We start from the raw sequence: 25,841 nt of genomic DNA on the forward strand, positions 1-25,841 counted from the left end.
TCTTTTTGTACTTACACAGGGTTGGGTAAGGGTTGCTAACAGGGCAGACCCAATCCCTACAAACACATAGCCTATGGTATTTATTTAGTGGAGTATGTTATGATGCTTTATAGATGTGAAGTGAGAAAATTGCTGAAGACATTTTATCAAAAAGACTAACTTTAAATAAGATGTCATTTAGGTTGGGTTTACACTAGCCCTGGTTAAGTCCTGGTTTAGTTGTCATATATGTCGTGGTTTAGTCGTGGTCTAGACTAGGTTTAGTCCCAATTTAGTCCTTATTTTATTAACTATTTTAACAGTAATATAAAGCTGTTCCAATTCTCATATACATCCTATATCTGTTTTCTTAAAGCACCACCGTGTGACTTTCTAGAGGTGGCACGTCACCTTGAAATAGAAAGTTATCACCATACTCTCTGGAACATTCGCTGGAGAACAATTTTATGTCGTACTGTAGAATGTTATAGGGTTGTTAAATGATAATGTCATTTTTAGCTTCAACTGGCAGCTTCACAGTTACTTTCTAGCTATGTTTTTGACACTATACCACAGTGTTCCAGTTTTCCATTTTGTTCAAACAAGAGAAAATGTATGTTTAACCACAAATTGTATCTGATATGCAAATTAGGTATATCTCATAATTGCACATTAAATTGGATTACTGTTGTGTATATCTCACTGATTGGTGATCACCGTTAACGCTAACTTAGTCTAGTTTCTTATCTCATTCCTGTATACTTTTTGTCACACTTAAACCTTGTTAACGTTAACGGTCCTATATTACACAAAATGAATTCTTGTGAAGTTTTAGGCCATGTTATAATATTGTTACAGCCTCAAAAACACACCTGGAGTTGTTTAATTCACAAATGTCTGAGTAATCCTTTATTATTACTCTGTCTACATCTTCAAACCTCAAAAATGCTCTTTTTTTTAGTAGAGATGCAATTCCAGGGGTGAAATCATCAAAAATGATTCTAATGAAGGCGTATGGAGTTTAAAAACACAGTGGAGCACTTCCTGTATTACCACGTGACATCACAAGGTGTTTTCAGAACTCAGCCTAAATATGCAGGATTTGTGTGTTAAACATGTGTAAATGAAACAAAACACAACTCCAGGTCTGTTTGTGATGAGGAAACGGCATTATAACATCAGAAAATAGCGTAATATGAGCCATTTAAATGATTGCAATTCCCTTTTAACACGTCATAGCTAAAGCAATGTGTCTTGGACTCTATAACCAAAAGAACAACATTTTCATGGAAACAAGTAGGAGGAAGCTCAAATTAAGGATATATGCTTTTGTTTTTGTTTTTCAGTGCAGTAAAAACATCCAAAATTAAAATAAATATATAAAATAATATCGTTTTTCTGATCATCTCTTGTTGCAGTTATGTACATATTAACATCAAATATTATTGTAACATTTTTATTATATATGTGATTAAATATATCCCCTACCTAAACTGTTGGTAAATATTTTTTTTATTTATCATCTTATAACAGACCATTGTGGAACCAGGGTAAATAGCTCTGGGTGAAGGGTGGTGATGTTGGATAAAAGGGCGCGGGGCAGAGGTGGCGGAGGGAGGGTGGGTGTATAAAGAGAGACAGTTATGGTCAAAGCATTATCTGGGAGTGGGGCAGAGACAGGATGACTGCTGCCGACAGCTGTTGCACCCGAGCTGATCAGATTAAAGCTCTCCATCTCCGCTCGCAGTGACGGGAGGGGCCCTAAGTGAGAGAAGCGACAGAGGGCATTTTAAGTACTGTGGTAGTCAGGACGGCACTAACGCACTGACCGTTAAGTTGTGGTTCATAAATCATTACATTATCAGAGATTATATGTATACAGAAGGAGTTTGATTCCTAGGGTGTGAACTAACGGACCTGTCCTGCTTGTCTCTGTGGAGATGTTCTGGAGACGTTTTCAATTACAGATGTTTTATTGCTCAAAAATCCCTTGAAAAACATGCAAGGGTGCCTCTCCACAGATCTTACCCATAACTTGGTTCTCTGGTCTGGTGTATAGCTCACTCAGTCCTCCTCCACCCTCACACCACCTTTCTAGAAGATTCATTTTTTTCTCTTTCACACTGAAATGAAAAGCAGCTGTACATTCAAATGGTCATAAAAAGCAATTTAATGTATCCTGTGGGCAACACGTTATTGCTTTTGTTTTTTCTCATTTTCCGGGCCTCCACTGAACGCCCCACGACTCTAGTAAAAAAAAAAAAAAAAACCTCCAGCAAATCACAGCAATTAGCTCCCTTCAGAAAACTAATTTATACTATTTAATTTGATATGTTTCAACATGATTCAATTATTGTCCCAATCCAGAACCGCAGGCTCACACAGGACCCCAAAATCTGACAGCAATATATGACAAATATTTGGAGATTGAATGGAATCAGGAAACAATGTTAAGTCAATGTGTTTAGTTGGGCTACTGTGGACAAAAAAATGAGTTAATTCTCTGGCTTCTCATTAAGAATGCATTATCTCCGAGCTAGTAATCGCAAATATTAATCATTAATCATGGGGTATTTTATGCATCACAAAGGCTTACTCAAAAGAAGGGGTAATTGTAGATACCAGACCATATCAGATCAGATCAGATCAGATCAGATTTCCAATTTAAAGATTTCAAATTCTGTTGATAGGTGCACATTTTGAACCTGTACAAGAGCATTAATATTAGAAAAAAAAAAAAAAAAAAGAATATGAACTGGTAGAATCTCATGCATTTCAGATTATGTAGATGTCTCCAGGTTATAGTATCAGGCTTTATCATATCACAAACTGAAACAGTGTTGTTGTTGCTGAAAAGATTGAGATAATTAAATTAGTTGAGCCATATTTTTCCAATTTTTCATGTATTTACATTTGCTACACGGAGCCAGTGGGGTGGCAGATGTTTTTTTGTAACATGTAAAGACTGATTAGTAAATCAATATAGAACCTTGTAATGTTCTATTTATACTATAATACACATTTTAGACCAGGGGTGTAAGGCAGTATAAATGGAACTAAATGTAACCTAATGTAAAATAAATGTGACTACTTTTTAACTTGATAAATAACTTTTTCTGTATTTATTACTTATTCAAGTTACAAATATAACATATGCATTTTCATATATGTAAATAATATGTCTGTGTAACTGCATATCGCCTGATAAACTGACATTTTAAAAAGTCTGTATCTGGTGGGTGCACACATACACACAGACCTTCAACAGTGCTTCAAAAACACACCCTCTCAGTAAATGACTCAATAAAACTAGTTTCACTGCTGCATAGTTTTTCATTGTGGCTTTCGTGAGCATATTCTGCTGTGATCACAGTTTGCTTTTAATTCTTTGAGAATTTGTTGTTTTTCTTGAAGGCTAACTCGCATACCTGGCTCCATGTTTGGTGTCAAAATGCCAATGTGGATTGTAGTCTTTGTCAACCAACACCGCCTCATAACACTAAAGACATACAGGTTTTCTCTTTAAAGCACAAACACGTATTCACCTTCCAAGCTTTCGTGAAACTGCCTTCCATCTGCATAATTTTTCCTCTTTCTGGATATTTCAGGATCATTATTTGTAAATATTTCTCACTTCCACTTGTTGGGAATTTTCCTTTAATGCGTAAAGGCCACATTAAATGACATGGCGGGCCACATTTGGCCCGCAGGCATTGAGTTTGACACATGTGTTTTAGACCATATTGTACTACTCCATTGCATGGAATATTGCCTGGGATCCAGAATACACACTTCTTCAATAGTTTACAAAGATGTGAGTCTGTCTAAAACCACTAAACATGCCGATAATAACAATTCACAAAGGAACAGGGTCACTCAACACATGACTATTTCTTGAGAATAGTGTAGAGGGGCTAATTAAAGTCATTATATAAGACAAACAGCTCTGAGGCACAAAGCATTCTGGGAAAACTCAGACAGATGCTCATTATTTTAAAAGGAGCGCAGGACAGGACAGTCTGGAGGGTGACTCATTTTGTTTTAATTGACAACAAAATGTGATTTCTGAACATGAATAAATGTTTTTAATGTAATATAAAGATTTTTTTTGTAGTAATTGTGTAGGGAAAGAATTGCAGAGTATTGCAAGATTTTATGCAGCCAAAGGAAAGTATGACAAATGGGTAAACAGTGACACCTTTTGGTCATGGGGGACATTGTCTGTGTAATCACTCAGTCCTCCTGGAGTGACATAATTGAATTGCAAGTTTAGCCGATATTATTTAAAGTGCCATCTAAGTTTTAGCTCAAATTAAAAATCATGCATTTATTTAAATTTTGATGTATTTTTAAGTATATAATTACTGTATTTAGTCAGAATAAGGCTCTTATCTCATTTAGGATCAAACCTGCATGTCTCCATGGATATGACATTGCTTTGTCTTGAATGTTCAATACTATGGCATTTGACATAATGATTTCCACAGAAACAAACAGGTGACGCCCCCAGGCCAAGTTACAGATCAGATCTGTAATATAGTTACAGTAGGAATGCATGTGCTATTTGTGAGGTATAAAAAACATCTGTAATTGAATAAATAAAAGATGGATAAGTTTAATGCCACATTGTGGACCATTCCAGGCAAAGCTTTAATATCTCCATGGAGACAAGCAAGTGTTGACTCTTCACCAGAAAGGTTACGTAGTGCATAAGTAAAAAAAAAAAAAAAGACATGAGAAAAAGGCTGTTGTACACATTTTTAATACTGAGTGGCCCCAGAACACGGTAAACTATTGTTTTTTTTTTGTTTTTTTTGTTTGTTTTTTTCAGACAGAAGCAGCACAGAGACAGTTCATGCACTGGACCGGACAATTAATTTCACATTAGGACAGCTGTAAACAATTAAAGACAAAAATATGGCACGTTTGAAGCATAGGACTGTATGAAAAGTGGGCATAGAACACCACAACACATATACAAACAAGTCTGAAACAAAATTTCAATATTTAGACAGAATTAAAAGAATGCACTCAAAGTAACAGTAGCTATGAATTTAAAAAAAAATCTTCTTGAAGACAAAGTGGCTCCACAAAACAAAACAAAATTTGGGTAGCAATGTTTGTTTCTCAACAGTTTAGTTCAATGAATAGTTAACAAAGAAGTGATTTGGTGCTAGATTTGACTGATTTAAAGGAGAGATTGGGATAACAAATACAGCTTCTTTAATAGTACAAAACTGATAAGATTATTTTAGAGCCACGCAATTAAATTATAGTTATTGGTTGCTAGAAAGTCAACGACAAAGTTAACTTAAATATTGTCTATTCAAAAAAATGTATGCCCATTTTTGCACACAGTCCAGGGCAATTTTGTAACTGCATTGTATTGTATGAATAAATAGCACATTTGGCATAAAACACTTCTATTTATATTACAATATGCCCAGGCATGCAGAATTAGGACCCATTCAACTTAACATAGCTATTTCTATTGTAACGTGGTCTGAGTGTGTTTGACTGGTGAAGTAGTAAGATGGAACATTTTAAGAACATAGTGGGTGAAAGAGGAGGAGGGGAGAATTTAAAACATGAAAATAAAACAAGTCTCGGTGCAGTCGGCTTGAAAGACGTTCAATTAAAATTATAATAGTTTAAAAATGGTCCACCACCTGCTTGTTTGTATGGAGATATAATTGTGGTTATATAATATAATTGTGTTAAACCTTTCTATCTCCATGGAAACAGACTTGTGATGCTGATGCTACAAGTTACAGGTCAGATCTGTGGAGAAGGGATCCCGATCGCAGCAAGAAGTTATGTTTTTTCAAGGTATTTTGGCACCTGTAATTGGATGAAGCAAGGTACCATAGAAAAGTCCAATGCCTTATTGTGGAATATTCCAGGCAAAACAATAACATCTCCATATACAAAAGCAAGTTAAAGCTACCAAAAAAGTTACATAGTCCACCTTTAAAGGCTCTGTACAGTTAAAGCAGTCAAAGTCAGTCAATTTTTGAACCAAGACTAAATACCATTTGTGTGTTTGACTTATAAGATGCAAACATTTGGCTCCTTCTCTCACACTAATGTTGCACCATGAAAGAGAAACAACTGTCTAGCTGTTACTTTCTTGTCTATTATTCAATAAAATGTCTAAAAGCCGGAATTGAGCGCCATGCTTATCATCCCTTTATGGTTCTCATACAGTAACATGCCAGTTGCACAGGTCATATGATTCAGTCCTGCTATTACAGTTAACAGCGTAGGGCAAAGTGCGTCATTCTGAACTAGATGAACTAAAACTGACCTACGGCCTATAATGCATGAATTTTTGCAGAGGAACTATCGGGTTTAGTGAATGGTTTGTGTGAGCTAGAAACACGTTTAAACTCTGCCACCTCCTTTAACAACGTGGTCGTGATTCATATTCATTTACATCTAGCTAAAAAAAAGAAAAAAGATTGTGGAAATACAGCGTGTGCACCAAATAGTTTACATAATGAAAACTTGAGCATAACAATTTAAAGGTGCACTATGTAAACTTTTCTGCCACCTGCTTGTCTCTATGGTTTTTGCTTTTCCTGGGATGTACCACAGTATTGCATTAAACTGATCTATCTCCAAATTTACAGGTCAGATCTGAGGAGAAACAACCCCACTCACAGTAGAAATGCAAGTTTTTTAAGGTGTTTGAGCCATAAAAACACCTACAGTTGGCTACATGCAACATATGTTTAAGGCACTCTACCTGATTTTTGCAGTTTTCAAAATGTGAAAATCTGAATTACAGTTGGCAATGGTCCAAAATTAATCCTTACTTACATTATATATTCCCTAATCCTAATGATTCACAGCAGTGAGTTTATAAATGCTTTTCACATCTCTCAGAGACCAGAGCAAAGTTTTGTCATCTCGGTAATGCCAACAACAACTAGCATGCCAACAGCACACATCCTGATTATTGAACCATTGAACGCTTAATAATTAGATGTAGACAGCACTCATCAGTCTAATTTTGATCTCTCATCTTGCAATATATCTGTGCGAAGGCTAAACTAATTTTGCTCAACTACAGGGACAAAAATCAGGCACAGCCACTTTATGTACTGTGGAACATTCCAGGCGAAGCTAAAACATCTCCATGAAGACAAGTCTCCTGCTTGCAGAATCTACACCAAAAACTTACATAGTGTACCTTTAAGTGTAGTAATAATATCTAATTTGTTCTTCAGGTGTTAAAGCCTTCTCCCTTTTGTCTAATGTCTTTCTTATGTTGATCATCTCTTGTTTCATTTGTAGTTTGGATGCTATAGTTGTCTGACTGGAGGCAGGTTGAGTGTCTCCAAAGCACTGTGGTACAACTCTCTCAAAGCACTCAGTAAATACAGACGACAGAACATTTGGTTAAACAGGTGAGGCAAGGGCTCCTGGAAAAAAACAAAAACAAAATACAATGTTTATTAAAGCGATTGTTTAAGAATAGTATAAGCTTCCGTAGATTATACTTGGGTCAGTGGTCTTGAGAAGCTACCTGGAGCAATTATATTAGTTTGGTACATTCAGCACAAACACAACTAGTTCTTCAACACAGCAATAGTGGTAAGATTCTAAAGAATAATCATGTTTGTGTTTTGATAATTGTAATCATTATCTGGGCTATATACTTTAAAACACATACGAAAAGACATTTTTATTACTGACGTTGGCATTATTAAATCAAAATGTAAACAAAAAACAAAACTATTTGATCACTATTCATTCACACACATGGTTTGGTATTTGGTTGATAATGTATTTAAAAAGTCTCGATGTACAATAGAAATAATGGTTTGACTAGTTGATAAATAAAAATGAATTACTGACTAGTCAACTACTGCAATAACTGTTAGTTCCAGCCCTCGTAGGGTGTATATTATGAATGGGACAATCTTGGATCTTGTGTGACAAAATCTTATGAAATAAAATCATTACAACATCGAGCAAACATGTGGAAAAGTTTCTTGTGAGATTTTTCCGCATGTCTTCACATTTGCCCACAGAAGACTTACGCACTAATGAGTTACGTTTTGAGAAGCTATAGTTAAAAAAATCTGTTCTACAATGACAAAAATGGTCAACTCATCCACACAATTATGATGTAAATGTCAGCTTGTCTTATTCTCATGCATCTCGTGTTTCCTCTTGTGGAAATGTGCTTTGTCCCATCCCTACTTTATTGTACTTTATTTGCTGACTACAGCACACTTACCCCAAGTACATGGACTCTGTTGTAGTAAGAACTGAAATCTTTACTCAGTGAAACAAGGAATTTACACATCTGAAACAAAAAATCAAAATAATTTCCATGTAATAACAACTCATGCTTTTGGTTTGATATGAAAAGCATTGTATGGTTAGTATTGTTCCTGACCTGTTCTGTTTTGATGTTGAGCCTAGCCCCGCCCCCTTCACAGTCCACAGCTTGTCCTGATTGGTCGAGCAGCTCAGAGAAAGGAATGAGGTAATTGAACAGGAGCAGCCACTCTCCCTGAGGTAGAGTCACAAAAATAATGTTAAGGTACTGTACTAATTACTTGATGATTAATGGTTCAATACAGACTTCTGTTTTGCATCTCTTTGCATTATCGTATTTATTGTTTTAAAATATCTGTTTTTAGGATATACATACCTCTTCTTTTAGAGCTGAAAAGTCCAGCTGGGAGCCCTCTGGGATTTCTGGATATAAACCTACAAACAATTATGATTAAAAACCGAAGAAAGTCTATCAGCTTTTTGTTGATATGTATGCAAAGAAATCTATTGGTCTTTGAGGTTCAAGTCCTATATAGAAGACATGGGAGGGAGGGAGTACTTTGCTGAAATTGTAAAATGTGTCTCAAATAAAATGTCCCCTGCCGTTAGGCCAGTTAATACGCAGCAATATTGTGTCCTACAACAACTCTGCAGATGACACTCAGATCTATGTCTCACTGGCAGCAGGTGAATATGGACCAGTGGATTCACTCTGCCACTGCATCCAACAGATCAGTGTGTGGATGCAAAACAACTTTCTCCAGCTAAACTCAGACAAGACTGAGATCATAGTTTTTGACCCACATAAACAAAGAGAAAGTGCCGAACCAACCAAAGGCATACTGTCAAAACCAGACTTGGAGAGACCAGTAGGTTGGACTACTGTAACAACCTGCTTACAGGCCTCTCCAAACGAGCGTTAAGACAGCTGCAGTACATCCATTAGCTGTTTAATGCAGCTAAAACCCACAACAGTCTACCTGAACTCTACTTTGACAATGTTTAAATCCAGGCTCAAAACGGTTCTGTTTAGCTGTGCATATGACTGAAAGGTTTTTATTCTGCACTCTTCTCTTTTAATGTTAATATTATGATGATTATTTATGTTTTGATTTGTTGTATTGTGATTTCAATGTCTTTCTTATTCTGTAAAGCACTTTGAATTATTTTGTGTACAAATTGTGCTACACAAATAAACTTGCCTTGCCTATGTCACCAGGGGTATGACACTCTGTACAAGGGAAGCATAGTCAGATGGTTACTAGAATAGACTTTAACCAGACTGGACTTGACAATACAATCACAGTGTCTTGAGGTTTTATGTCTTTGGGTCCAGAGACCAATACTGACGGTAAATAAACTCTAACTCCTGCATTAGAACTTCAGTGTCATGTCTCTTCTTCCAAACCTCGTACTAACTTATCAACTTATTCTACAACAGACGTACTAGAATGTTGAGTTATCACATGAACATGAACCTAGAACCAGTTTTATTGTTTTGTTTAACAAGTTCTGCGTACCCTTCTCGACTCCTCGCTTGTAGCTGTCGAAGAGAGTGTGGAGCCTGGCACAGTTGTACATGACAAACACTCCTCCTCTGGGGCCTTTGGTGGAGACGGAGCCCTCTCTGTGTACGTCCAGAGTCACCTGAACACACCCCGGGCACATGACCGCAATGTTTCACAGACCAACACTCAGACTATTTCACATTTTTTGTTAATTTGCTTGTGTTTATGCATCTTTGAAGTAAAGTCACACTTTTTTGTCATTGCATTTTTAGATAAATTTGTTATTTTGTACGCTACCACAAGTATTGCCACAATTATGCTGCTTTTGTAGTTGTCATCAGTGGTCATAATTTTCCAAGTCCCATAAATTCAAACAGGAACACCTTTCGATTTCAGAAATCCTACTTGGAATTGAGTTTGAAAATCCAACATGGCTGTGACTGGTGTTATTTTCAGGTAAATAAAGATGTAATAGAACACTAAAGATTATAACATACTTCATAGATACAATAAAGATGCCATTGCATCATTAAATTTCACCTAATCTAGTTTGGACCTCTTTTCTAAAATCCCCTGAGGACAGCCAGAGGATCTTTAAGTCCCGACCTCAAGGTTGGGTATGACTGCCATAGGAAACCATACATAGTTTTGCCGACTTGCCAACTGAGGAGGAAAACTCAAGAGGAAATGTCACTCCAGTGTCCAAGTCCTGACCTCTGAGGACAACTGGAACCCAGCATTACTATTCCAACTACTATTCCATATCAGTAGCAGTTTTATACATACAAATGATGTTAATAGCAATTGTGGGAATTAATTTTATGAATGAGCAAAGTACACACATTTTTATTAGCAAATTGTTATTTCCATCATATTAAACTAAATAAGTGTAATACATTGAGAAGAAAACAGGTGAGACTCACTGGGCTGGTGTGGACAGTTGACAGAAGCTCGAATCTGACTGTGGCAGAGGTCATGACCCTGATGATGTCATCCCAACTTTGACCTGAAAAAAACAACCTCTGTTTAGTCCAAGGTCAAGTGTAATCCTGTTACTGTCTCACTGACCTTCTACTTGGTCTCCATACTTCATCTCAGAGGCCTCCTTCATCTGGTCTCTTCTTAATCTAATTCAACAAAAAAAGAAAGAAAAACATTTAACCAGTATTTAGGGGAGACGTGACATTGACTGTGGTTGGCCAAAACACAAGCTAGCTGTTTCATTTCTGATCATTGTAAACACAAGCTTTTCCACAAAACTTCAATAACTCCTGTTTAGTGAAACTCAAACTTGCAAGTGTAGTTTTTGCTCGTTGATGGCAGGGGGATATGCAAGATGCTCATAGGGCTGCAAGATTAATTGCAATCAAACTGCTATCCCTGTATTTTAGATCTGTACAAACATGTGATTCTTGTATAAGTTTGTCAGTTCATAGTTCTTTTTGTCAATTCTTTTGGACACATTTAAAATGAACTTTGAACAGGTCAGCCCAAAATGCTTAATTACCAAATATCACTGTGATACATGTGGGTTTAACTGTTGCGTAGCCAATGTAATGTAGCTATCCATAGGTAAGCCCGACAGCTTGGGCCGGCAGTGGAATTTGCAATTTTACAATATGTCTAAATAGTAATGGGTCGTGGTACCTACATAGCAAAAAGCACAATATATCTTCTTTAATAATTGCTCAAATCAATTGAAGCATATTTCTTACTGCAAATACTGAGCAGCTGTGAGCTGACATCCTGGAGTCTTCACTGGACCACACACCAGGAATCTCTGCAAAGGTCAAAGAAGATATTGGTACTAAATTAGCACTACATTTATTAGTACTTTTATTTATTTTATTATTATTTGTTTGACAGTATATTGACAAAGTGAGTGAGTGTTAGACTTGCAGTGACCTGTTTGTGTGTTGCTCCACTGGCCCTCCACAACATGGCAATCTGCTGCTGCCTGAACTCGTCCTGACAGGAAGTGACGTGGATCACTGTCGCTGGGGAAACCTGATGAGGGGACAGGAAAAAGTGAACAGGGGTCTGTCTGGACTCTAGTATGACAGAGAGCTAGGGTGTGTATAAATGTATGAATGAAAAAAAAATATTATTAAAGGTTAAATAGAAAAATGTGAATTGTTGTTCATGCTTGTGTCCATAAGGTTTAAAGAGAAAATATTGTGCTTTATCCTGCTATATAGTTATAGTCTATGACAGGTGTGGATCATTATGTTATAATTTGCACATTTAAAATCGCACTACTCATCTAAATTGGCTTAGTAAAGAAAACAAGCCCGCTGTCTTCTGTGTCAGAAAACTGCTGTGCCCAGTGGAAGCTGACGTTGCTGTGAATGTCATAACAAAGAGCTGTGAAGTAAATGTAAGGTAAGACAAACTTTATTGTATCTGTAGGGAAATTAGTCCTTTGCATTTAGCCCATCTCCCTGATTATGTTGCTTGCCTGGGTCAGGACTAGTTTAGCTGGAGGATTGTACCTATGGTGCATGTGGGAAGGGGGGGCAGAATGCCCGGAGGACACCCACCCAGACAAGGGGAGAACATACAAACTCCACACAGAGGCCAAAGCTGCAGGTCATGCTAGATTTTTTTTTTCATTTGTACCAAAATGATTTTGTGGCGTCTTGAAAATAAGTAATTAAAGACTGCTCAAACATACATGAATACACCTTCGGGCGAGTAAATGGGAAACAACTATAACATGGTTAAAAGCTCTGAAAAGACGATTTTGCATAATAGGTTTCCTTTAAAGCAATGCTGTCCACAATCACCAACTGACCATGACAGCTATAATTTCAACTTAAACCTCAAGTTTATTTTCACTGATATAGAAAATGTTCAACTGTGTGGCAGGCTTTGTTCAATGTAGATAAGCCTAATGCTTGCAAAAGGCTCTACCATGGAATTATGTCTTGTGCCCCATCTTAACACCTCAGAATGTGTGTGAACCCAACACTTTGCTAGCTGCTTATAGATACATTCAGTCAATGCTTACAGTGCAGTCAGATGCAGCAAGTTTCAGCTGAGTCAGATGGGCAAGATTCTCCTGTTGAACTGAAAATGAAAAAAAGCCACATATGAACATAATTTTCTTAAAAAAACAAAAAAAGTAAGTTAAAGGTGCTGTATGTAAGGTTTTGATTTTAAATATCATTAACAAGACCTATCTGTGTCCCCAGATATGAGGCAGACAGGTTCAAATCAAATACAGCTTGTACTGATAACAAATGTAATGTTGATTTATTCTTAATTACAAAATCAGTGAAGGACATTCTCTGATCTGAATCCTCACTACCTAAACCCAGCACGTACAGCCAATCATTACTCTCTGCTAGTGCAGCCTCTGCAGGTCAGTGTGTGAATTCTAGAGGTTCTGAGTTTTCACATGAGGCCTGTCCATACACTGAGAATGAGAAAAACTTGTATGCATTCTCCACTGGCAGTGGCAACCTAGACTCAGTTATGATTGTAATAACATATTTAAAAGCATAAAAGCTCACAGTTAACTACATACGGTCATTAACTTTATCAACTAATAATACATTCTGAAACAAGTATAACAGTACCCATCTTTACCTGTACATGTGCCTATGCTGGGGTCATATCCCATCAGCCCTTGCTCCTGGACCACTCTGGTGAGGTTTATTCTGATCGCTCCATCGCTCTCGTCACTCTCTCTCCTCCCCCCGCTCACCCTTCTGCCTTTCTCCGAATCATGTTCTTGATACGGACACTTTTCCAGCTCTTCCCTCATCCTCTGCTCTCCATTTTCATTGGTCCAGCTGGCAGGGAGCGTCGACCAATCAACTCCCAACGTTTCAAGAAAGCAGATGATGTCACTGTCTTCAACAAGTTTGGGGCAAAACGATACTGAAAAACTGAAACGGCAGACCGGATAATTAGTCAGTAGTTAGTTAGTACATAGAACTACCAATAGTTTACTTCCTGTTGTAGAATTTGACAATGACATAATTTTAGATGGAGGGCAGGGGCCTATTGATACTGTGCAGTGACATCATGCTGGGGGTGTTCTTCAGGTATGTCTATGATGGAATGTTTCTATGGTAACACAATGCACGCCTTAGAAAACACTGCCAATAAATGCTTTAAGATTAGAGCCTACAGTTAGCTTCACATCGCCAGAAAACTCTATGGGAGATTTACTGTTTTTGAAAGAAATATCCAAACTTATGATCCACAAATGTTAAACTTTATCATTATTTGTTAAGGATTGGCTCGCCATATTAATCTTATGGCTTGACAAATCACAGCTTAAGGGTTGAATAATGGCACAACAAGCTACTGAATTAAAAAAATAATTTTTGATAACTTTTGATAATTTATGCTGACAGAGAAGACATTGAACTTTGTGGCAGTGTTGTTTCATGTGGATAGGTCCAGTGAGTACATAGATATTAACCATAAACCAGGTCAATAAATCCATAATCTACCAAATTTTGCTACAGAATTTTGAAATACCCTCCAGCTCAATTTGAAACTATAGGAAATTTAAATTTTTCAAGCTCACCCTTGTCTTCTGAGCAGCGCCCCCATGTGGTCAGCCAGCAGGATTGTGCGTAGCTGTCCCAGAGTAAGCGTCTTGGCGGTGGGTGCGTTTGTTTTGGTGTGCAGGGCGGGGCAGTTGATCACCACGCTGGCTTCCTTTTGGGTAGATGCTTTGAGATACCCCTCCAGTCCTCCATGTTCCCCCAAGACAGACCGGAATGCGGCGGGCCGGTCCACTCTGACCCTCAGCCCCTCTCCAACGACACCCCCCTCAGAGACAGGGAGCACCCCTGAACCGTGGAGGGAGAGCACACGAGACAGGACACATGGTGGGACCTATAGGACAGGGGAAAAGATCACAATAATAGTATCTAAAGCCCGCCATACACTACAGGATAATTTGCCCGATTTAGGCCCAGATTTGCTTCTCCCCAATTTTGGAGAGGCGTGACCTGACTTTGTGTCTTTGTATGTGATTTTTAATCCGCTGCCCTCCTTTTGTGTGAGGTCTCTGAGTGACTCTGAGCTGCTCCATCATATCATAAACACAAAACATACTGCATCATCCAATAATGATGATGATGGACACAGAGGCAGAACATACAAACTCGGAAAATAGTGAAAAATTATTGGCTGACTTTATTACTCACCTCTCAAAAAATTGTAAAATTTAACAGCAGGATTGTCAATTAGAAATTTAATGACACCCAGTAAAAAAACGAGAGTAGTTCGTCACGTGTGTCTGTTTACATCCACACAGCAGGGACTGGGTAGCTGCAGATTAGCCACAGTTTACAGTGTCATTTATCGCCACCCTTCTGTGCATTAAAATATGTATCTGTATTGCACCACATTGCAAAAATTATAACAGTTTTGACTTGTGTCTAAACTAGAAGTGCAATACTCTGTTCTTTTGAACACTTTATAGTCTCAAAGTCAGTCGTTTTTTTTACTGTAAACGGGTTACAGCTAATGTGAGGTGTGCTCACAACCTTCAGCTTGTGGTGGTTTGTCTCTTCACTGCCATATTCTGCTGTGGTCTTTGCACTCAGAAATTTAAAATCTCATCTGATTCTCTTTCTGTCTATAGCTCACTCTTTTTGTCACACGTTTAACAATTGTTAAGACAGAAAAATCTGTAGTGTGGTGGGTTTTAAAGTAAAAATAGAAATCCGATTTCAAAACTTATTCCTCACTTTCGTAACACTCTACAAGCAACTTAATGATTAACTGTGATGAGTTTAAAAGTGCTTTTTTATAACTTTCAGAGGCTATAACAGAGTTTTTTTTTTAACGTTAACAATAACTTGCATGCGAACAGTGCATCAACATTACTTCCCAACGGCCGTATTGGTCTTATTTTGATCCTAAGAAAATTTTACTTTACTACATTGGGAAAAAGAAAAGGATAGGCCCCTTTAACATGTTAGAAAATAGTGACATTTTTCGGAAGTTTATGACATAAGAAAAATCACTTGTCTCTAATTAGTTTAATTTTAGACCAATTAGACCAATAAGAAACTAATGATCAGATAGATAGACAGACAGACCAAATGAACCCATACATTTTATCCATCCTTCAATGCATTACCCATCCTTATATGTGTCAAATGTCCCTACAGGGAAAATAAAGAGTACATTAACCTTAAGACAACCCTAGCTGTTTACAAGAAGAATGCATGTTTTTCAAGGTCTTAGCAACCAAACGCTTGTGACTGAATATATGAAAAAGATATATACTATGCCACACTGTAGAAAATCTCCATGGAGACAAGGTGGCGAACCCTGAACCAGAAAGTTGCATAGAGCTCCTTTAAGCCACTCTTAAGTCAGGAGTACTGTACTTATCTACAGATTTAACCTCTTATTAATTTATGTAGCTCCATAATGCAGCAGTAGAGTGTGTCTGTGTCTATGTCTGACATGTCTGAGTCTGACCCACATAAAGCTTCACTCATGGGGTAATAATAGGACCTTTAGGGGGTTACTGTGGTCGATTCTTGTACTACATATAACTGTAAGATTTATATTAACAGTTTGGTGTAATTTAGGTTTATAAAATAGTGGTTACACAGCATGATATTGGCATTTAAACTTTTTTTTTTTTTAACCACTAAAACAAACACTATTTTTTATGGGATAATTACTTCACTGGACATAAAATAAACATGCACTATGTAACTTCTCTGTTACTTGTCTCCATAGAGATGTTATTGCGTTGCCTTTAGACTATTAAAATGTAGATCAAAATGACACCAGATAGAACTATTATGAAACAATAAATCTAAAGTTAAAAAAAATTTCATATTTTGACAAGCACTAAAAAAATAGTCCTTACCTGTCCGTCCATGAACAGCGTGTTGAGCATGGTGCTGGGTGACAGAAAGTCCCGATTGCGGAGGTTTTTCGCGCTGCTCTCCTTGAACCATAGCTTTTCTGGCTCGGGAAACAACCTCTCCCCGTCGTTAGATCGGCTCTTGGCTTGTCCATTCTCCTGATTTCCCCGCAATGCAGCGCCCAGAGCCCGGACAGTGGCGGAGATACGCAACGGGCAAGAAGCAGCCTCCACCTCCTCCATCACCACCACCACAACAACACGAGTGAGCTGTCAAACGCTAAAGGGGTAAAATACACGCACTTCTCATCACGTTATTGGTCTGAAGTGTGGTAATTAGGTCCCGGTCCTCACTAGTGACCCACAGCTCCGTGTCCAGACCGCGGTCAATCACAAATCGATGGCTGATATTGGGAGCTTCGCTTTGCAGCGTTTCAGCGAGACACCCAACCGGAACTATTGGACTGTGGGTACTGTTTCCGCGGAGACAAAACTGCGCTGCACCGTTTATTTATTACCGACAACGCCATCTTGTGTACGATTGAGATAAGTACAACAACAATAGAAATTTTTTTTTAAAAACGCCATCAGGCCAAGTTACTGGTCATATCCAGTATTTTACCATATCTAAAAAGAGGGAAGCCTGCTCGCAGTAACAATGCATAATTTGTAGTGTATTAAAAAAGTAATTGAATAAATGCATGGTATAATTGTATGGTGATAAGGTGAGCCATTCCAGGTAAAACAATAACATATATGTAGAAACAAGCAAGTGATGGACAACTTACCAGAAAAGTTACACAGTGCCCCTTTAAATGAAACATTGTTTTCAAAAGTAAATGGTTTTAAACAAGTTTTTTTTTTTTTTTCCAGTTTAAAGAGTAAATACATTTGCATATATACTGCATAACTGCAGAGTAACATCCATTAGGAGCTATTTTATAGTCTATGGAAAAACACACTCGCAGCATATTTAGTGAGTGTTTAAATTGTCTATTATTTAAATCATTCACCAGCTCTTACAAACACCGGTGAATTGCAGGTTAGACTAGATAGTAAAATGTCTTCAGTGACAAAAAAAAAGAAGTCTTGCATTTAAAATCCAGTTCCTTTGTTCTCTTCAGTTGAATCCTCCGTCAAACAGTTTACCATCAGTAACTCAAAGCTGAGCTGGGATGGATCTGTGGACCACTGCAGACAACACTACCATGACCTGGCCATGATCGAGAGTGTGGCTGAAAACCAAGCAGTGTCGAGCTTGGCAAACACAGAATACGTGTGGATCAGCCTGTACCGACCGAGAGGCCTGGATGTGGTTTGACAACAGCAACAGCAGCTTCATTCTGCCTTCTGGAGTCTAGTACTGTAGGCCTTTAGCTGTTTAGTCGATCAATTGTCAGGGTTGTTTTTGTCGACCAAACTCTGTCTAAGCCACAAAGTTACTGTTATGTCGAATAAAGGACATAAGTGCCTTTGATATATAAAATACAGTTTCAGTTTTTCAAGATTTTTTGATAGTATATTATGAGTGCAATTTTTGTTCATACCCTAAACACCTTTCTTTTAGATAAACTTTACAGCTGTATTAGATGTTGAACAATATGCTACTGGTTTCTCTCCCCAGAGTGTCAATATGACTGGCTTCAAGGTCAAAATGATCAAGACTTCAATGAAGTCTTGAAACAGAAGTGTGACCATTTTCCAGATCCTCACAATCACTACATGCAAAGACTCATTTTCAGTTTCACCTTGTGTACAAATAGAAGTCCAAACAGCGAAATAAGCGTAGTCAATGTATCCTATGATATATTTGCTTGTAGCTGATTTTAAGTTATTCCTGTTCCTGAATGTTCTTTAAATCAAGGTTAAATAATCAAATCATTTTTCACATCTTTTTTCCTCATAAGTAACACAGAAGCTACTGACAATGTCACAACTTTCATTTATTTATGCACAATATGTCTCTGTCATGGTGCACTTTCAAGAGTGACAAAAAAGCTAATAGGAGGCAGAGATTACAATCAAATACATCTAGTCATAACTATATTGTTTGACTAAAGCTGCTAATAATATGGTGATACAATACAATACAAGATAGAGATCTGGCCCATTCAATCGTGTCCTGTATAAAGAATATTGAGTTAACCAGTCTGTCTTATGTACTTTGATGTACTTTGTAGAGCACATCAGGGGCTTTCTGCTGATGTTTGGCTGAAACTCTTGGACCTGTCTTTTCCTTTCAATCCAAAATGGCCAATATTCAAAATAGTACATTTTATGGTACAAGGAAAGGTAAATCAAAGATCCTTTATTTGTACAATTGCAAACTATATTTTTCACATGTATTTGTATTGCTTAACCCTCTAAGGGTAAATGTCGCAATTATTTTAATTATTTTAATGTTTGTGTCTTAAAATAATAACCGATTATAAATGCCCATTATATTGCATGTTGGGACACTTGTGTTGTATGTGATGGATCTTCTTTTTGTAACTTACAGAAATGAAATAGAAGGACTTTCTCTCTAAATTATTGAGCGAGAGTTTGATTTGGACTATTTGGATGATGAGAAAGATAGATATATATAATAATAAACAATATTTAAAATATAAATACAAATAAAAGCCGCCTGCACGAGCATCATCAATGTGGGCGTGTCCACAAGTGCGTAAATCCGATGACGTTTATTTACAGCGACAAGCGCGGCAAAACGCAAGGTTGTTTAGCTCCCTCATGCAACTTTCTCTAATATTGTCACTGTGATTATGGCTACGTGGAAAGACGAGGAGATCCGGGCGCTCTTGTCGGTTCGTGCGGACCTGGGGATCGTGCACCAGCTGCACGGCACCGCGAGGGACGCCGTGGTGTACCAGCAGATCGCACGTCGTCTTCAGGACCGCGGGATCAAGCGCACCAAGATGCAGGTCATAACGAAGTTGAAATCACTGAAAAAGATGTACATGAGTCTGGTGGACGATAGCCGCCCAGGGGTTGGCCGGGAGTGGTGGACTTATTTCCAAATGTGCGAGGACGTGTGGGGAGAGAACCGCGCAGCCAAACCCGAACCGGCCACCACGGACATCAGCGCAGACAACAACCTGGAGAGTGAGGTGAAATCAGAAGAAGAGCAGCCAGAGACCCCCGTGTGTGTCAGGCCCAGCACACCGGTCTTCAAAGCAGAGAGTCCCACACCGTTCAGTGGAGTAGACGCCTGCACTGACACCAACGACAAGGAGCCCAGCAATCAAGAGGGAGCAATGAGTGAGCCAGGTGGGTTCTTCCAGTCTAGTAGTCCTGTCTTCCTGTCTACAGTGTACTCCTGCTGTTCATATTTTCATTATGGATAGATTGAATAGCTTGAATCAACACCATCAAACCATTAACAATCTATCTGACAGCATGACTCTTTGGTCGTGTTGTACCAGTCCTGTAGGCGGCGACAGCGCCTCAGTTTGCTGGTGTCCAACAGAGCGCATAGAAGACTACCATCCGCTTCAGCGAGGTTGGATGTTTTTGTTGTTCTCGAGTCGAGCGACACTATTTACACCTTTTATCGTTCCTCACTTGTAGAGAATGCATAACTGGCAGGACCATGAGATCCGAGAGCTGCTCCGTATTCGCGCCCACGAGCAATTCCGTGGCCAAATAACAGGAACCGTAAAGGACGCGGTTGTTTTTAGTACGATAGCAAGACTACTGGCCCAGCAAGGCGTTCATCGGTCCCGGGATCAGGTCGTCAGCAAGCTCAAGAACCTGAAGAAGCAGTACCGAAACTACAAGGAGCAGATCTCTTTAAAAGGAGGAGAGAGATCCGCTGCGTACTGGCCGTTTTTCGAGGACGCAGAGCGCGCGTTTGGTGACCACCCTTTACCGGCGGAACCACCGGACTCTCTGTCCCCGCTCGCGGAGCGTCTAGAGTCTGCTCCCGTGCCTGCGTCTGCCCCGGTACGAAACCAAGGAGCTGCGTTAGATCAGGATGAAGCTGAGCAGGTGGTGGTGGGCAACTGGGGCGAACAAAGCCAAGGACCGACCCCGAACCAGGCAACGAAACGAGAACAGGCGCCAATTGAGGAAGAGGAGGACGAGGAGTATGGATCTCCAGAAGAGCCGGTCCAGTCGAGTAAGGAATCATTTGGAGATCAGAATGCCCTACTTGTTTAATGCACTGCGTATTTTTTTCTTGTGGAGGGGGATCACTCACTTATTTGTCTCTATAGAGACAAAATGTTTACCTAGAATATTCTATTTATTTTTTTTTACACAAAAAGATTATAACTAAATTGATGCTTAATTGATCATTTTGATGCCATATTGTGGAACATTCAAGCAGGTGGTGAACCCCCCATAATAAAAGTTACACAGTGCACCTATCGTAGTGGAGGCAAAATTTTGTATTATATTTACATATGTAGTTTTTTCTCCATTTTAGTAGTACTTTGTGTAATGCCTTTTGGAAAATGTCCAATTGTCTTAGGAGCTTGGAGCCGCTTGGATCTCTATCCTGTTTGTAGATAATAAGAAATAAATCACACCCACTATCAATAAAATCTTTTTTCACAGCCTGCGGTATCCCTACAAAGAAGAGGAAAACCACAATACTGCACCAGGTGAACTCCATGATCAATGCCACCATGTCCAAGCTCAAAGAAATGGACGCGGCCATGCAGGCCCAGGAGGATGCCCGTCTGAAGAGGCTGATGGACCACGAGAAGGACATGCAAAAGAGCCTCATTCAGGAGATGCTCTCCCTGCACCGGACCATCAGTGCAGAGAACCATCAAAGACACCTGGAGCTTGTGGACAGGGTCATGTCCAAAATCCCACCTTCGTCCTCCCAAACCGGGCTCTGACAAGGACATGGAGGTGATATGGACTGGTGCAGCTCAGCATGGGCCTGCGATGTTTTATAAAGAGGATTTAAGATGTAGAGCTCTGGCATAAGGCTGTACAGTATTGAAAAAAAATCAAATGGGTTGTGCTCACGTGACATCACAACATTACAGAATCCATGATAGAATTAGCTGTTTGACTGTCAGATTGCATATTCGTTGACCTGGTTTATTGCTACTATCTCTCTAATTACAGAGCCTATCTACATCAAACAAAGAAACAAACTGACACTACCTTCAGTGTCTTTGTCAGTATAAATAAAAAGTTAAATTATTTTTTCATTATAGTCTCAGAAATTAATGGGATTAAAAGCATCATTGTCATCACTTTAAGGACTTTTAAGCCATGAGATTCATTTTGAAGGTTTGTGGAGCCAATCCCAAACAATATTTTCTATGTTGGATATAAAAACAGTGAATCTCCCACCATCTGAGATTATGACGTCATCAAATTCTAGGAAGTGAACGCAAACCTACTGCATTTTTTCTGACAAGTATTGCAACTTCAGAAATGTTTTGGGAAGTAGGATTCTGAGTGTACATTGTAAACAACTCCAGGAGTGTTAACATTTTGAGAGACTGAAACATGAACTGATACTGGACTAATAGAAGATTTCATGTTTGTAGCGGTGCAAACTATAGGTACAAGACTTTTCTACAAAAGATATTTTTCTTTGCAGAGAACAATGTACCGGTAGTATCAAAGTAATTGTCATTTGAGAAATGCGCTAACTCGACTTCATCAAAATTGTAATGTATTGTGCAGCTCTACTCAGCAGGTTCTTTATATTGCAGTATCTGGTGCAGCTGAATTTTGGTGTTTTGTTTTTATGTGCAATTTATTTTGTCTTTTCATTACTTGGCTAATGTTGTGAAATAATCTAAGTTGCCTAGGACTTAAATAAGGACTCTGGGGACTTAAATAAGTTTATTTACCATCAGTACAGAACCCAGACACATGAATATATTGTTATATCAAGTCAAGCCATAATTTTCACCCTTAAAAGATTTGGCTTTCCGTTTACCACCAGATTTAAACCAAATATTACTGTACTGTACTGTATTATACTATACAATAAGTACTATTCCAGGTAGAAAATAGGGCTAATCAAGGTCTAAAATGGGAATGCATCATTGCTACAGCAGCTCATCCCACACATTACCTAAGGGAGGCTCAGTAAGTGGATGAAATGAAATTATGCATAAATTACACCTGTAGAGGAGTACCACAGTTTGAGAAACCTTTATAAGCCTTTTGATTGACAGGATAATTTGTTAACATACAAGTGTATTTGTCAAATATGACTTCCTTTAAACTTTATTGCCTGATTTCTCTTGTTTTCAAACCATGGCTCCATTTGCATATCATAGTTCCCAGAAAATTACTGAGTACCAAATGGTGCTCAGCAATGACCCTCATTCACTCAGAGCACAGTGCTGCTGCATCATTTAAACTGAATGAGAATGAAATGTAACAAGCAGTGTAACCAGGACAACCAAGACTGTAACCATGGAGACCAAGCAGTGGTACTGGCTATTTTCTGGCTTTATTCACACATGCGGAAAATGAGCTCGGACTTTGTTCAAACATGACCCTTTAAAATAATATAGGCTATATACAGGCTGCATCTGTGGATGGGGCTCATGGTGAAGGAAGGTGTAGTTAAAGTGCATATGACAGGGTTTCTAATGTTTTTATAATTATTACTTCGTTTGGTGGGATAGTACATGTGATAAATGTTCATCATAGTTTAACATCAATTAAGTGGAAAACAAAAATGGAAAAATATTGGAAGTCATGCTTAGTTCTGAAATGAAATACTTCTACCCATATCATCAATGCCAAAAATTCCTTCCAAAATGCTGGAACAATTTGCACACAAGGAACTTTTTTCAAACATTTATTTAACAATATAATTATGCTGTAATTTATGTTTAATCACAACTATTGTGCAAGAGGTATGAGGTAGAGGTATGGTTGCTAGGTTACAGTTATGATATGCGTAGAAGGCAAATCCATATCTGCTGCCCGTGTCCAACCACGCAGTAAAATGAAAATGAAAAAAAAAATTAAAAACTAGAACTTTTTTTTTTTTTAAGCAAAATCTGAAATGTATTTGAATCACTGAAAATGGCAGTCTAACCTGGCATATGCACTTTAAAGGCTTGAGAGGTTGATCAAGCTTGTAAAGTGCAATACAGATGTAGTTATTGTTATTCTTTCTACATACACATTTTAGGCACACTCACAACTACTTTATAACGGCTGTCTGAATTAAAATAAGTGACTGCTTCTATAATACAGGCCTGTAGCATGAGGTTAAAAAGAAATTGACTCCAGAACTAGTCTTAATGTCAAATCTTCCCAAACTGTAAAAATTTGGTAATTTTAAGATATTAAGAATTTTATGTTCTCATTTTACATTCTAAAAATTACACTTATTTTTCAGTGTTTGCACTTGCCTTGATTCTATCCATGGCCTTGGCCTTGTTTTATCACACTGGGTGCAGAGCCAAATTCACTGGACTATCTCTAATCATATACTAATCAATTCTGAAATTTGAGCAAGTTTCAAAACAGAAATTAACCTTTCCTGAACAGCTCTGGAATAATCTTGAGTTGTATCAGAACAAGTATAAGGCCACATATACCTGGGTGACTGAGGGATTGCACAGACATGAGATCACATGGTAATATAAAAGTACTATAATTTAATGGTGAAAATGATATTCATTGCCTAAAATGATTTTTATTATCATTGTGGTATCAGAGTCTGTATTGAGTAAAGTCTATTCCTTAGTATCGAAATAGTTTGAAATTTTAGTACCATGACAACACTACTCTCAAATCAATGTACTGTATACTAAAATAAAGTTAGAGATATAGGTCTTCTATAATAATTCAGTCACTTTACCTCAATTCTTCACTACCAGCCTTTTGTAAATTAATTATTTACTGTAACTTTGCAGTGTTGTACTTAGACTGTTCTATGTGTGAACCTTTAAATCAAATTGTATATTGATTGATCTTGTTCACATTTTATGACTTCTCTTGTACAGTACTTAACTTTGTCTTTCACTACATCCACATTTCAATAGAATTTCACTTGATCTCAAATATTTAAGCTGGTCATCTGGTACATAATAGACTAATTGACAATAATTGATGTGAAAATCATATTAAAAGTTATATGTTTATATTCTCCATTGAAAAGCTATGTAAAGGTTTCAAAATGTGGCCAACATTAGGTGGACATTTCATATCACTTAAACACCTTACTACCATCAGTGTTATTTTGTCATGCCCTGTTAAATGTCCTAAAGGTTCTGAATTTGATATATTTTAATTTTTGGAGATTGTAAACTTTTATTACATTATGAATGTAAGCTATTTCATCAATTTGCTGACAATAAATAAAAAAAAAAAAACATTTGAGAAATCTTGTTATACTTGTTATGCACTTACAGGCCTGTTAAAGCCTCTCAAAGCACTACACTTTAGTCTATTCATTAACTCCACACTTGATGATAGTAACATACAGCTGCCCTGGGGTTGACTGACCGAAGTGAAGCTGCCAATCTGCACCATCTGCCCCATCTGCCCCTCCAACCACCACCGACCCTCACACAAACCACATCCAAACGAGGTAATGTGGGTGAAGTGAATTGATCCTCTGATGTTTGGGTGGGGAACCACTGCTCTAGCCACTGAGAACTAATTGAGAACTTTGGGACAAGGTCTAAATCAGGACTATAATGGCCTCTAAAATCAGAGCTTGAATCTGAACACTGCCATAGTTTGAAGACCATCGGCCAAAAATGTAGTCTTTCTCTAAAAAAATGTGGTGCCTTTTATTAATTTGCAGTACAAACTGTAAATTCTTTAGCTGATAATATAATAGTGATTTTCATTGTAATCATACCAGCCATACAAAAATGATTGTTATTTTATTAAACTTTTATTTTTTATGTACAGTTTAATATAAAAATGACTTTCTCTTTATAATCCTTTCAATGAAGAATATGAAAAATTGTGCATGTTGCAAAAAGGGTGTCTTGTCTTGTCTGACACGAAATTCCCGGTTGGCATTTCAGGATCATAGCAATCCGGGAGAAAACGTGTCATACGAGACAGGGCCCTCATCCAAACCTGCTGCAAGTTTACACTGTTCAGAAAGAAAACAAAAGTGCAAGGGATTTAAGGTGGAACAGGCTTTGTGTCCACTCTAATTAAACAGCACTGAATGCAAACTGAAACTCCCCATAAAGGATACTATTGCTTAGCCTGAAATGTTTCACAGCATGGCATTAAACTCA

At 38.0% G+C, this 25,841-nt stretch overlaps 2 protein-coding genes across 3 annotated transcripts; one reads left to right on the forward strand and one right to left on the reverse strand.

Moving 5' to 3' along the window:
• Window positions 1–4,723: 4,723 nt before the first annotated feature.
• Window positions 4,724–17,238, reverse strand: dalrd3 (DALR anticodon binding domain containing 3). Its single transcript, XM_033970181.2, has 13 exons — window positions 16,639–17,238; window positions 14,323–14,636; window positions 13,371–13,672; window positions 12,790–12,848; window positions 11,685–11,786; window positions 11,495–11,559; window positions 10,848–10,906; window positions 10,703–10,785; window positions 9,792–9,918; window positions 8,648–8,706; window positions 8,390–8,506; window positions 8,228–8,296; window positions 4,724–7,406 (listed from the first exon to the last, which is right to left on the reverse strand). Exons 1-13 carry the CDS (start codon window positions 16,876–16,878, stop codon window positions 7,287–7,289), a joined length of 1,716 nt encoding a protein of 571 aa, XP_033826072.1. The 5' UTR covers window positions 16,879–17,238; the 3' UTR covers window positions 4,724–7,286.
• Window positions 17,239–19,283: 2,045 nt separating this feature from the next.
• On the forward strand, window positions 19,284–24,933 carry LOC117373868 (uncharacterized). Of its 2 annotated transcripts, none has more exons than XM_055222964.1 (2): window positions 19,284–19,905; window positions 21,196–24,933. In XM_055222964.1, exons 1-2 carry the CDS (start codon window positions 19,401–19,403, stop codon window positions 21,483–21,485), a joined length of 795 nt encoding a protein of 264 aa, XP_055078939.1. In that variant the 5' UTR covers window positions 19,284–19,400; the 3' UTR covers window positions 21,486–24,933. The 2 variants fall into 2 exon arrangements, with proteins under 2 accessions (XP_055078939.1, XP_033825880.1); XM_033969989.2 differs by lacking the exon at window positions 19,284–19,905 and adding an exon at window positions 20,096–20,755.
• The last annotated feature ends 908 nt before the right edge of the window (window positions 24,934–25,841 follow it).

The sequence above is a fragment of the Periophthalmus magnuspinnatus genome, chromosome 7, assembly GCF_009829125.3.
Source record: "Periophthalmus magnuspinnatus isolate fPerMag1 chromosome 7, fPerMag1.2.pri, whole genome shotgun sequence".
NCBI classification, from domain to species: Eukaryota; Metazoa; Chordata; class Actinopteri; order Gobiiformes; family Gobiidae; genus Periophthalmus; species Periophthalmus magnuspinnatus.

Excerpts from the sequence above, each read along its gene's own strand:
- dalrd3 (XM_033970181.2), bottom strand. The coding sequence starts at position 16,878 with ATGGAGGAGGTGGAGGCTGCTTCTTGCCCGTTGCGTATCTCCGCCACT. Across the intron at positions 10,907-11,494 it reads ACAGCTGCTCAGTATTTGCA|ATTAAGAAGAGACCAGATGA; the intron begins GTAAGAAATATG and ends TTGTTGAATTAG. Across the intron at positions 10,786-10,847 it reads GTATGGAGACCAAGTAGAAG|GTCAAAGTTGGGATGACATC; the intron begins GTCAGTGAGACA and ends TGTTTTTTTCAG.
- LOC117373868 (XM_033969989.2), top strand. The coding sequence starts at position 20,209 with ATGCATAACTGGCAGGACCATGAGATCCGAGAGCTGCTCCGTATTCGC. Across the intron at positions 20,756-21,195 it reads AGAAGAGCCGGTCCAGTCGA|CCTGCGGTATCCCTACAAAG; the intron begins GTAAGGAATCAT and ends CTTTTTTCACAG.